The sequence below is a fragment of the Mastigoproctus giganteus genome, chromosome 14 (assembly GCF_048544385.1).
Source record: "Mastigoproctus giganteus isolate SK-2022 chromosome 14, ASM4854438v1, whole genome shotgun sequence".
Taxonomy (NCBI): Eukaryota; Metazoa; Arthropoda; class Arachnida; order Uropygi; family Thelyphonidae; genus Mastigoproctus; species Mastigoproctus giganteus.
The window spans coordinates 77,751,963-77,764,616 of record NC_143588.1 but is presented as its reverse complement, the minus strand read 5'-3'; the positions used below and the strand labels follow the sequence as shown (position 1 = coordinate 77,764,616).

At 37.4% G+C, this 12,654-nt stretch overlaps 1 protein-coding gene across 1 annotated transcript in view; it reads right to left on the bottom strand.

Moving 5' to 3' along the window:
• The window catches only part of LOC150075267 (uncharacterized), a 155,452-nt gene extending 144,212 nt beyond the window's left edge, over positions 1-11,240 (bottom strand). Inside the window, exons 1-2 of the mRNA XM_090389295.1 lie at positions 11,115-11,240; positions 9,853-9,958 (exon numbers count right to left, since the gene is read on the bottom strand). Coding sequence (XP_090245421.1) covers positions 9,853-9,952 — 100 coding nt within the window. The 5' untranslated portion in view covers positions 9,953-9,958; positions 11,115-11,240. The remainder of the gene's footprint in view (positions 1-9,852; positions 9,959-11,114) is intronic.
• Positions 11,241-12,654: the final 1,414 nt, after the last annotated feature.

Here is a 12,654-nt window from a genome sequence, read left to right as displayed (position 1 = left end):
GATTTGCCTCCATTTTTTGACTATTTTCTATTTCCAGATCTTAAAAGAGACTTGAAAGGACAGATTTTCGAAAGTGACAATGCGTGATAGATGCTGTCGACACCTGGTTTGAGTGAAAATCTTTTAGCCAGTTACGAAAGCTAGGTCGCGCCAGAAAGTGTGTTGAGTTGGGAAGGGGGACTATGTTGAAAAATAAATGGGTTTTCACAACTTTCCAACATCCCTTCTATGAGAGGCTAGAAACTTTTCAACCTCACCTCATATGTGAACTGTAATGGTCTCAAAATGTCGATTAAAAAATATTTCGCGTTTAAATAGAATATTCAATAGAATCTTCCAACGGGGAGTCATCAGATAATGCTCTATTAGTAATAAATCTATTAGTGCTATTGCATCAAAACAGCAATACCCTAGCTCCGTGATGGCTCACGTAATTAACAAACGAAGACATCATGTTGCTGCTACAGCCGATAGACGTTCTGGTAGACCTGAGAAGTTGACGGAAAGAGACCATAAGGTGCCCAGAAGAGTGGCACGCAGTTCTCATCGAATACTATGAATCAGGAGTTCAGGGAGACTATAAGAACTGATATTAGTATAAAGATATACGTAGGAAGCTGCATAGCATCTGATTTTACGGAAGAGCTGCAGCATACAAAACAAACATTACAGCAATGCAAAACGTCGATTTACCTGGTGCACAATCCGAACATTGAAATGCGGCGTTAAGAAGTTATGAATAAGAGTACATGGTTTTCTGATCTGATTGCCATGTTTGCAGTTTGGCGGATGCCTGGAGAACGTTATTTATCAGAGTATCTGACTGTGAATTTTGCGGTGGTACTGTCATTCTGTCTGAGATTGTTTCTTGTGGTTTGGGCTTGAACCATTGGTTATCGTTCCTGGAATAATGAATGTCATGCGGTACACTGACATTCTGGACAATTCCATTCTTCTCATACTAATGCATTAGGGCATTGGTATGGGGAGGGGCGTTTTCTGCTTCATCATAACAATAAACAGTGTCATACTGCACAGGCTGAAGTGCAAAGTATGTGTGCCGCATATAAGTGCTCTAGGCGGTTTGCGTGTTTGCGTGAAAAACCATATACCTCCATTTGAGTCCGGCTAATTACAGTCCTGGACTAAAAGGTTTTCACTTGGGCTCTAATTAGCTGCTGCTAATACTACCCTCGGGTGGTGGTACCTTTCTTTCTGCATTGTGGTCTTCTGTAATGTACACATCTAAAACTTAGATTACTTAGGCATATTAGCATATATGGCTTTGTTCCATGGCCGTGTAATTTTAACATCGTTCTTTTTGTTTGTTTTTGTTTTACATCCTTTTTCTCACCTTTCTGTTAGTTCACTTACGAGAGGACTATCCCAAAGGTAACGCACAATATATTGCTACGCGGATATCAACTACTGAAGTCTTTCTTCAAAGCATTATTGAATTTAGTATGATTCTAACCACTGAGCATTTCTGATTTAATGTACGACTTCTGATGTGCATGCGTTATGCAATCAAACACATTTTATTTCTGCATTTTGAAACTCATAGCTTATAAGCTCACAAAGTTGTAGACGAACCTTCATCCTACAGAGATCTAGCATCCGAACGATGCTGTATTCAGAAATATGCTATCAATCATATGAGTGGTATGCATTACTTTTTGGAACAATTCCATATTAAAATTTTATTTTTTTCTACATCGCATTGCTGCTATTATTCTTTTTTTCCCCCTTGCCTTTCTGTCGAATGTTCTTTTCTACTTAAGCAGAAGGTTTAACCGATTTAATTATTTCTGTTTGTCTCGCTGATTTTCTTGTTTATCTTCTTTTGTTCAATGTCTGCATCTGCCCGATATTTTAAATGCACGTAATATTTCCTCTCTCTCTCTCTCTCTCTCTGTTTATAGTTTGTCTTATTATTATTTCTTCCTCTTTTCTCCGTTTTGCAGAGGCGTTTTACTTTCTTTGTGTATATGTTTTATTTTGTTAGTCAATTTATGCGTTTATCCATGTATCGAAGTAAGACTCAATGCACTGCTTCAGTTTCAGTCTTCATCATTCAAGCATTCTTAAGTCTTGTATATTAGAGCGCCACTTTGTTCCAGAATTGCACAGAAAGAAACCGATCGAATCTTTTACCTTGCGCCATTAAAACTGAGAAACAAAGATACTATTTCTCAGTCCTTAACTAGGGGGATATCTCCAGGGAATGTCATTAAGACGATACAAGATTATGTACTGTGTGGTCTGTCCCATTTGTTCGTTTCTGTGCTATGCGATGTATGGATTTCTGATGACGTCACGACACAGACACTGCGAATCCCTGCTTACCAGGAGTTACACGAGTATTGATCGGCAACAACAGGGAAAGTATCCACTAGTTCCATGCTGCGTTGTGAAGCCGGCAGTGCGACATACAGAAAGCGAAACTCACTTCCTCTTTCTTTCTTTCCTTCTTTCTCTCTCTTTCTCGCTGTTGGAGTTCTACTTTGTCAGGATGCAGAACTTGTAGCTATTTATTAGTTATACGTATATCTAGGACTATTATAAATTTGCAATACTACTACCATAAAGCTGTAATAGGAACTTTTTATAAGTTCCTATTACAGCTAAAACCGAGAGAGTTACAGTTACGAGGGCACCGCTTGTGTGTGTGTGTGTGTGTGTGTGTGTGTGTGTGTGTGTGTGTGTGTGTGTGTGTGTGTGTGTGTGTGTGTGTGTGTGTGTGTGTGTGTGTGTGTGTGTGTGTGTGAGAGAGAGAGAGAGAGAGAGAGACTCAGCAGGAGAATAGGACTTTGATTGAAGTAAGATAATCGGGGCGAGACCAGTCGGTTTTATCTCGGACCTACAAATTTTTGAAAAAACGGGGGCTTAAAGTGAATTTAACAGAACCATGGAGGCTCCTTAATACCACCTGGGAGAGAGAGAAAAGAAAATGACTGTGGAGTGCTGCTGCTTTTATATAAGTGAGGATAGGTTACCATCTGGAGAGGTCACCATGACTTGGAATTACCTCGGGGTAGAATTCTCTCCTATGGGAAGACCGCATGTAGGAGCCACCTTGGATGATCTACTGGTGAGGCTTCGTAAAGCACCACTCAAGCCCCAGCAGAGACTGTTCATTGTGAGGACTTATTTACTACCAAGGCTTTACCATCGCTGATTCCCAGGTGAGGATGGCCATTAAACAGTGGTTGCGTCTTCCCCTTCTACGATGTCAATCGTAGAAGGGGATTTAGGAATTCCATCTCTGCGAGATGGAATTCCTTCTAAAGAGACAGAGATTAGAAAAGCAACAGTACCCACCTCTCTTATTATTAGATCCATTGCTATGTCTCCTCCTATTCAGCGCGGAAGATTAACAGTATAAATAAAGTGCTTATGGATAGGAGGAGAACATTAGAGTCTAAGGCATCTGTGAAAGAGCGGTGGAGCCGCCTCTTACATGTATCCTTTGGTGGCTGTAGCCTTAAAGAATTATCTAAAGTACGGGCCCAACATCGATGGGTAGAAGATGGTAGTAGATTTCTTTCTAGTCATGCCTACAGTGATCTTATAAGAACTCGGATCAATGCCCTCCCTACCCTTTCCAGAACATCTAGAGGGCGAAGTATGGAGAGGAATTGTAGAGCTGGCTGTCTAGCAACCGAGTCTCTTGCCCACATAGCATTTCGATGCCACAGAACCCATGGCGTCCGCATTAAAAGGTATGATGCTGTGGTACATATTGCACAAAATAGGCTTAGCCAAAATGGATGGATGGTTCTAAAGGAGCCTAGATACCAAACAACAGAGGCTTACGGAAACCCGACCTTCCGCTTGTAAGGCGTGACTCCTTTAGATGCCCAAGTAATTGGGTCAGGCTATGATCTAGAGACCTATAATCGGCTAAAAACTAAATATTACAACTCTAACAATAATTTAAAAGAACAAAGACAACAATATGGAAAAATACCAGTCGTATTATCAATTACATTGTCTTATAGAGGTGTATGGTGTCATAATTAGTTTCCTCTTATGCTTTCTCTTGGATTAACAACTTTAGACCTAAAGATAATTGCAGTCCGGGTTCTTCAGGGAACGCACAGCTGATGGGGTCCATCAGCGAATGACTTCTGTAGCAAATACTCGGTGATGCCCTGTTATATAGGCTTTATATCAGGCATTTCTGTTGGTTTACCATAGCATTAAATATGGAAAGGAAGTAAAAAAAAAAGTAGTCGGATTTTAGGAGCATCAGAAACTTAGACCATATTGTGCCGTATTTATTATGTCTGTTAATTGCGTGTGTTCGCTGGTCGATTTACTGTTTGCAGGACGAAAAACCGGAGTTTCCAGGGAGAGAATCATGAAACCGATTAACTCAGCCGCGATGTGAAAAAAAAGTCCATAAAAATTCTGAGCGTCATTGATGGAATTCGAACCCTGGCTCTTTCCACCCTGTGTGGGGAGGACGGTGTTGTTATACACTATGCTAGAGTTTGCGTGGCAGATGTCGGGCCGAGTTCAGAACACATGCTTGGGGTTGCCATTCCCATTTATATCTCAGTTTTTTCCCACCCGCGCGAGGCTAGGTGTGCATTGCTCATCGTGAACCCGCCTAGAAACGATGCCGGAACCGTATGATAAGACAGATTGTTCGGATATAACTTCAGGAGCATGAGGGTGACTTTATAGACCACCGAGTGGTGAAACTCGAGGGTGCAGTAGTACACGCGTTTGAGTTGACTGTATTTAAAGCCCTCGTGATTACTAAATACAGGGTTAGGTTTTTCGAAAAGAAGCCGTTCGGGAAATATCGTTTTTCCATATGTGCCCGTGTTATAGCGATACGATGCATTCCTTGAATCAAGTAGTGAATTTTAAATATAATGATTTTTAGAATGTAATACAATAATAGTGAAAGAAGTAGCCCTACCTATTTTGCATAACGGATATAATAACAACAGCTTATTTATATAACAGCGTAATAAAAAGAAAAGATTGGAACTGCGTGGATCATTGGTTCATTTAAGGTGAAACCATCCCCAATTAGGCCTATAACCATGCAAGAAAGGAAAACCATAGAATAAAAAAGAATGAACTTTTTTCTTTAATTTAGTCAGCCACAGGCAAAGAAAATAAAACTACTTCTGTTCTAGTGTGACCGAGATCGTTTAAAATATGAGAATTTACATTTACGTACTTCTTCTTGTACAATGCCCTTAACATTTGTACGTCCCTATTAATTCTGATGCTCCTTTGCGTGTCTTCATTTTTCTCAGAAAAGTTGGCCATTGCAGTTTCGTAATGGGTAAAAGCTGAAATGTCCTTAGTTGCTTTTACTTTTGGGACTGCAGCGTTAGCATTTCTTCAACCCTGTCTTTCATTCTTTGATTCAACGAGTCCTTCAATAGCAAATCGTCGTCATGTGATTACAGAAAATCGACTACATCAGCCGCCTCAATATTTTATCCAAGTCAGCCTTTTTTCTGCAGTCTTCATTTTGTCACTTTGTATTGTCATGAGTTGGCTCTCCTAATCCAAGGTAATTTTGGATTCAATCAGATCACAGTTTTCTACAAGCCCCAGTCATGTATTAACCTTTAACTTCTTAACCTTAACTTATTAACCCTGGACGTGTGTGTGTGTGTGTTGGCGGCTCCTAGAACAGAAGTTAATCCCCGCCTCGTGCCCTGTTCAGTTTTTACAGACTCTGTCACGGTAAGGCCAGTGTGTGTCGTGTAAAAAAAAAAGCGATTATTACTGTGATATTTTGCTCTTAGATTAAAGAATTTGATGGAAACGTTAACTCGGAATGGTATTCTAAATATTTTTAGCATAGAATCAAACGCAGACAATCAGGAAAACTGATAGAAGGATCCATCCTGCTTTGAGTAACGCATGCCTACTCATTGCCAACCCGATTTTGACCACCGACTTCCGATTCAGTGGCCAAACATGAAAGCCGTAATATGAAAGTTACATCTTTCATGTTTTTGGTCCGTTGAAAAAAGCTTTAAAAAGACAATCTCAATTCGAACAGGGAAGTCAAATCAGTAACCGAAGATTGATTCCATTAGTAGCCGAAAGGATGTTTTGAAGTCATGTATAAATTAATGAAGCAGTGGTATACATATCTAAATGCTAAATATTAAATTTCTTAAAAATAATTTTAAATACCTTAAATGTATTTTAACTAAACAGCCCTTATACAAAAAAAAAAAAAAATAATAATAATCATAATAATAATAATAATAAAATTACAGTTAATGTCCGTGAATGTGTGAAAGGTGGGGTAAGCACAAAAGGAGGATACCCTAGGAGGATATTCTGGTTGGGCTTGCAGTAGTTCTCCAGTAAATCGAAGCATCGAGAATATACTCGATGCTTGCAGAAGTTGGTCGATATTTGCATAAACATTCAAGGTAACTTGGATAACCTCAAAACACTACATAACTGCGCTGTAGTTTTGACACGATATATAGACATCGATATTATGCCATTGTGATTCATCGGAATAAAAATACATGGAGGCCAAGCCGGAAATTCTTGGCACATTGATTCTAGTAGCAAATTCACTACAAATATGTAATTTTCATTATTATTTTTTTCTTTTTTATTCATTAAACATTAGTTTTATACTTGCATAGATGTGGTTTTATGAACTTCTAAAGATAAAAGACTGTTTCAAAAGTATTATCAATATAAAAGAAGCATTGTTTTCCAAATTAATCTTCATTCAAAGTTTAATTACCGGATTACAATTGAACTGAGATATCAATTGTCTGAACTGCCAGGTTTCGGTTATAGTGAGATGTCAACTCTCTGAACTCATTGGGGACTGATCATTTCGGATAATCAGTTTTGCCTTTCATCTTTTTTCCCATGGTTTTGTGTTCTCAAGGTGAAAAATTATTATTATATACGCTCACTATTTAGTTTATTAGGTACACTGATCTAATAGCGAGTGACATGTCCTTTATCCGCCAAAAAAATCTCAGCTTGTAGAGGAATGGCCTCTGTGAAGTTGCTAATGAGTTCCACAGGTATATTAGCGTATGTAAACGCAGTCGCATCTCGTAGCTGTTTCAGACTGGACAGCAGTAGATCCCTGCCACCATCAGCCCTTTCTGTCTTTTCCCATAGCTCAATCGGGTTGTGATATGGCAGGGGTGGCCAACTTAATTTGTGACGCGATCGACGTTTTTTCTTCAAAATGTGCCGCGATCTACCATCTCAAAAATTTCATTGCACATGAAATTTTTAAAAAGGTTAATCAGCACATATTGAGAAATGTTTTTTATAAATTTTTAAATTAAATATAATTCAGAATTCTTATTTTAAATTCATACGTACTTAAATTTTTAATTTATGTGAAGTTTGTCTTCATGTCATCTATGAAGTTTTCGAAATCGGGGATATACTGTGATAAGGCCAACCGTAAAGAATCTTCTGTATGGCAAGTCCGTAAGAGTTAGAGCGATTCTTCTTCTTTTTTTGTTTCAAGTACGAAAAGGCCGATTCACATAGATATGTGGAACCAAAACAGGAATTTAAAAGATCACTGCATTTTTACAGTACTTTTCTCGGCAAACATATTTCCAAAAGTCTTTTTTGATGATGACCTGGCTTTTAGGAAGATATCGTTTCGCAATGTTTTAATTTCATTTTCAAGTAATATTTTCTCCGTGTGAAAAATCTCAGCGATTTTTTTGCAGTTTGTTTCGTATCTAAGTCGACATTAAATGGATAAGAAATACAGTATATTTAACAATGTCTTCAATTGTTTTAAAATCACTGAATCTGGTTTCAAAATCATCCACAAATTTCTCAATTTCAGAAACATATTTCTCACTATTAAATTCAAAAACAGGATATTTTTGCAAATGATCTTGCATATTTGCAAAATGATCGAATTTTTTTTCTTTAAGATCCTTAGCCATTGCCAAAAATTGATATTTATATGCAGAAATACTACTAATCATGTCACCCACATTTTTATTTTTTCCTTGTAATTCCAAATTCAAATCGCTTAATTTACTGTTAAAATCTGCCAAAAAGGCCAGATCACACATCCACTCCGTATCTTGTAGCTACTGATAATCATCTCCCCTTTGAACAACAAATTTTCAATTTCATTCATCAAATTTCGAAATCTGTAGAAACTTACTCCGACTCAGCCACCTCACATCTGTGTGTAATATCAGATCTGGTTCATTTTCATCGAAGTGCATTTTGAAGTCTCCTTTGAAGAGAGTGTCCTCTGATGGAATTGACGAACTTGAAAGCTATGTCCATAAGACTTTTAGTATTTAATCTTTTGCTGGCTAACACTTGTTGGTGGATGGTACTGTGGTAACTCAAAAAATCTGGGAATTCATCATCCTTTTGGCACAATGCGATGAATCCGTTAAGATGTCATTGCTTTAGCTCCATCTGTTGTTATTGATACGATCTTAAGTAGTGGTAATTTAATTTTTTTCAATAAAATTTTTGAATGTGTTAAATATATCAAGACCTCTAGTTCTTTCTTTTAACAAAATGATACCCAGCAGTTCTTCTCTAGTGGCAAAATCATCGAAACCCATGCGAATAAAAACGAGCAATTGAACTGTATCACTGACGTCTGTAGATTCAACCAGTTGAAGAAAAGGACACACAATTAGCAATATGAGCACGCAATTGTTCGCTCACATTTCCTCATTTTTTCGATGCGTCGCATCACAGTATTTTGAGATAACTGCAGATCTTGAAGAGCACGGGATAATTGGAACCAACTGGAATTCCTCGAACCAGGTGACCCTTTTACATTTCTCAAATGTCCCTCGTCTGTTCTTATACCTTGACAGTAGTGGAAACTAGTGACGTCGTATGCTGCCTGTATCCGATCCGTGACAGGTACATGTACGTGACATCGTAACAGAGCAGTCAATTTCGTGGAAGACTGGGATGTATCCAATAAACTGACCTCTCAATATATGCATAAATGATAGCAGCAATGAAATACATTTCTAGTATTTACCGCTTATATGTTAAACTTGTTAGAATAAATTTTATAATTCTTCCACGCATTGGATTTGTGGCTTATATGCCTATTCAACAATATTTCTTGTTAAAAAATTATAGGAATACAATCAGATTTTGCTTAAAGGTGAAAATAACCATGCTTAAACATATAAGCAGTGCCGAATTTGAAGTCCTATTACGATCAGGGTTCGATCACTAAAATAAAAGTACCTGGGCACCGTCGGGCAAAATTCCTCAACTGGGTCGAAAGGTCTGAATATTACACGCATCTTATTTAGATTGCGATACTGCAATGGATTCCTTTCAATCACAGTCCTTGGTGCTCACCGGCACTGTATTTTGGCCTGTGAAAACATCTCTTCCATTAATGTTTCAAAAATCCATTAACGTATTAAGCCAAGTTAATTGCTCCTCTTGATATTGCTTTTACTAGGTAGTTAATAATTAACGACTGAAGTTTGATCTTCTAAACGCGTCGATCGATAAATCGCCACCTGCTGAATTCCGTCAAACACACAGTTTAGTAGTGTTGCTTGAAAACATATATTTATATCTTAGTTAATTTTTTTTAAAAGAAGAAACGATATTTTTCTTTATTTCAGAAGTACATAATTGAATTAGAATCCTTAAGGACTCACTTCGGTTGTAAAGGATTCGTTAGTTTTATCGAAGCAACAGAAAATATATACTGAAGTTTTTTGTAAGTTCTAGACTATAATAAACTTAACAAAACAATTCTAATTAGTAGAACTGAAAAGAAGCGATATGCCATTTGTTGTACGGTATTAAGTGCTAGCTAAGATATGCAGGTTAATCTCATTCACTTACCGTTCCCTGAAGTAGAAGCAGTAGGAGCAGGTGCCGCCAGTACCTCAGTCCTTAATATGGACCCACACAGCATTACAACAGCAAGAAAAATCCGGTACATGATATTCTAGGGGGAACAGAACATTCTTGTTGTAGAAGACTTGTTCAAAATTTTCTGATTTAGTTAATGGTGATAAAAAAATTAATACATCCGGGAATTACAGATGAAGTATAATATATAAGTACTCGAATAATATATATTAAATGCATATTAAATTACTGCTCTGTCCCTAACTGTGTTTTTGCCGATATTCTATTTCCTACAAGATAATAGTTTGTTCCACGATGGTACACCTGAGTAGCCTATAAGACTGATGCTTCTCTCATCATCTTTATCACTTTTCTATCCCGCTGACATATTTTCCAGTTAGGATGAATTTTTGCAATTTTCACAGTTTTCATATCTTCTCCTTTATTAATAATAAGTTATCGACTTTTGCTTGAGCGAGTTGTATTATAACTCCGTACACTGTTGATTAGTTGAATATATAATGTTCCATATGGTCAACCTGTTGAGAGGATATCCTCTCTTCCGTCATATGTGTCATAGTTTTAAAAAATCTGCTTTCTTGTAGAGAAAGTCATTATTTATGGTGTGATTGCCGAATATCCCATTAAGTCCACGAACTGTGTGTGTGTTCGTTTTAAAACTCTTCTGTTTATTGTTAGTAAATTTCTAGAAACTGTTAACGTAGGTGTTACTTAGAACTTGTAGGATTGCTTTGTACGGTGTTGATCGATGGCTAAACTCCTCGTAGCCTGATGACTAACGTACAATCAATAATAGCCAGGTGAAGCGACACAGCTAAAATAGCAACTGTGGTTATCGTTAACTATCAGCATTTGCTGATATATAATCACAGTTGGAGATCTCCTTTGGAAAATGTTAAAAATTAAACGCCTTGTTTCCAGCATAAACAAAAAAAAAAACGAAATTCAGGTTTAAATAATTCTAGATATCAGTATACTACTCTAAATTCGTTTTATATTTATTTTGAGAAAGTCTTTCGTTCGGCGAAACATACTAAACTATAATACCTTCCTAACTGTGCTATTAACTTTTTTTCCATCTAGAAAGATATAACAAATAACTTTTCCTGTATGTATTTGAGGCGAAATTCGAATAATAAATTATAATAGAGTGGTTATTATAACGGGAAATGACATTATACTTTTTTGAGAATGTAAAAAAAATATTATAGGGATTCAAGAAAACTCCTTACCTTTATAGCAAACTATGGATCTACGTCTTATCTTTGATTACTATAGTTGCCCCTTGAAAGAGGGCTCTACTGGAGAACAGCTTTGCTTTACCAAGGAGCTGTACTTGCGTTTGATGTTTTCCCGAAGTGTGGAGGTAACGGATGTTCCGCTTCTAACCATGGCAGGTGACGTCATAAGGCATAAGCCATTATTAACAAGGGGTGGCGAGTATTCTGTCCGGTGAATGGAAGCTTGGCACGTAGTTACCAATAAAATAAATTGCACTCGAGCAGCTCATATCGGCTTCTTTAGTTTATCTTTCATCGTCTTTGGCATTTAATAAGTCGTGTAGTTTTATTTATCGTCATAATGGCACGTGTATATCACAGCACAAATGTCTATTGTTAATATTACCATAGAGCAATCTTCGCGGTTTCAAGCAAATATGACTGATAACAGGACGGAAAGTCAAAACTTAATATTCGTCGTATTTTGTCAACAAAACTGGATCACAAAATTTCCCACAAGGCGGGACAGTATGAAAAAAGATTAGACAGCGAGTAGAATAAACAAAAAGAAAGGAAGTAAGGAAAAAATCTAACTTAAGTTCAGAAGGAATTGCTTGAAAAATCCAAGCAAATAAAATCTCGCTTTTTTATTGTTTGCTCTTTCGTTAGCTTTGCTGAAGCATTCGGTGGTTTGACATGAACTAGGAAATGCCTTCCTTCGAATTAGTTGACAGAACTTATTGGATATAAAAGGGATAAGCTCATTTTTAGGGCCTACGACAGTTAAAAGGCAGAGAGGAGAAGTGAAAGCAATCAAGACTAAAACGGGCGCATTAAGAGATGTCAACAGCAAACATTCCGCGACTTTATTTCCGGGTTAAAAAAAATAAATAAAAAGGCGAATACAGTTGAATGTAAACATCATTAAAAGTAAAAACCAGTTGAGCAACCAAGTTCTGCTGTTGTAATTGAAGCTAGATGTTTCATTGAGTTTGAACGATGCGAAAATATTCCTCATTTTCTCGACACGTCATTTTAAATGAGAATCCACGAAAATGCGAATATCTTAAAATTTCCAGAGAGATGTGACATTTACAAGTAACATTTTTTGTTCTTTGCAATATCGTCATCTGTCGAAAACTTGTAAAACCGCGCACGCGAAGTGCAAACAATAAATGAACATGGATTTCAGCATAGAGGAGCTTATGTTCATGGTGGAATATTATGTCTAAATGGAGTGTTTTTAAACTACCCAATGTAACTTTTGAAGGTAATTTCTATGATGAAACACACACCTAACCTATGCCCGAGCGACCTCTCTTATTCGGAGATATACTGATGTTTATTGATATAGTGTGCATAGTGTTAGGGTCGGGCGCCACCTGTGGTTTCCCCACATCTGCGCCATATGTACACTGTGAAGAAATACAGAACACTGTAAATGCCAGAAAAGTGTTGTGTGTTGAATGCATAGTATTGTGTTGGGTTCTGTTGTGTGTCCTGGCATTCGGCCGCAGGACCCCTGATGGGATCCCACGTTGCCCGCACATAC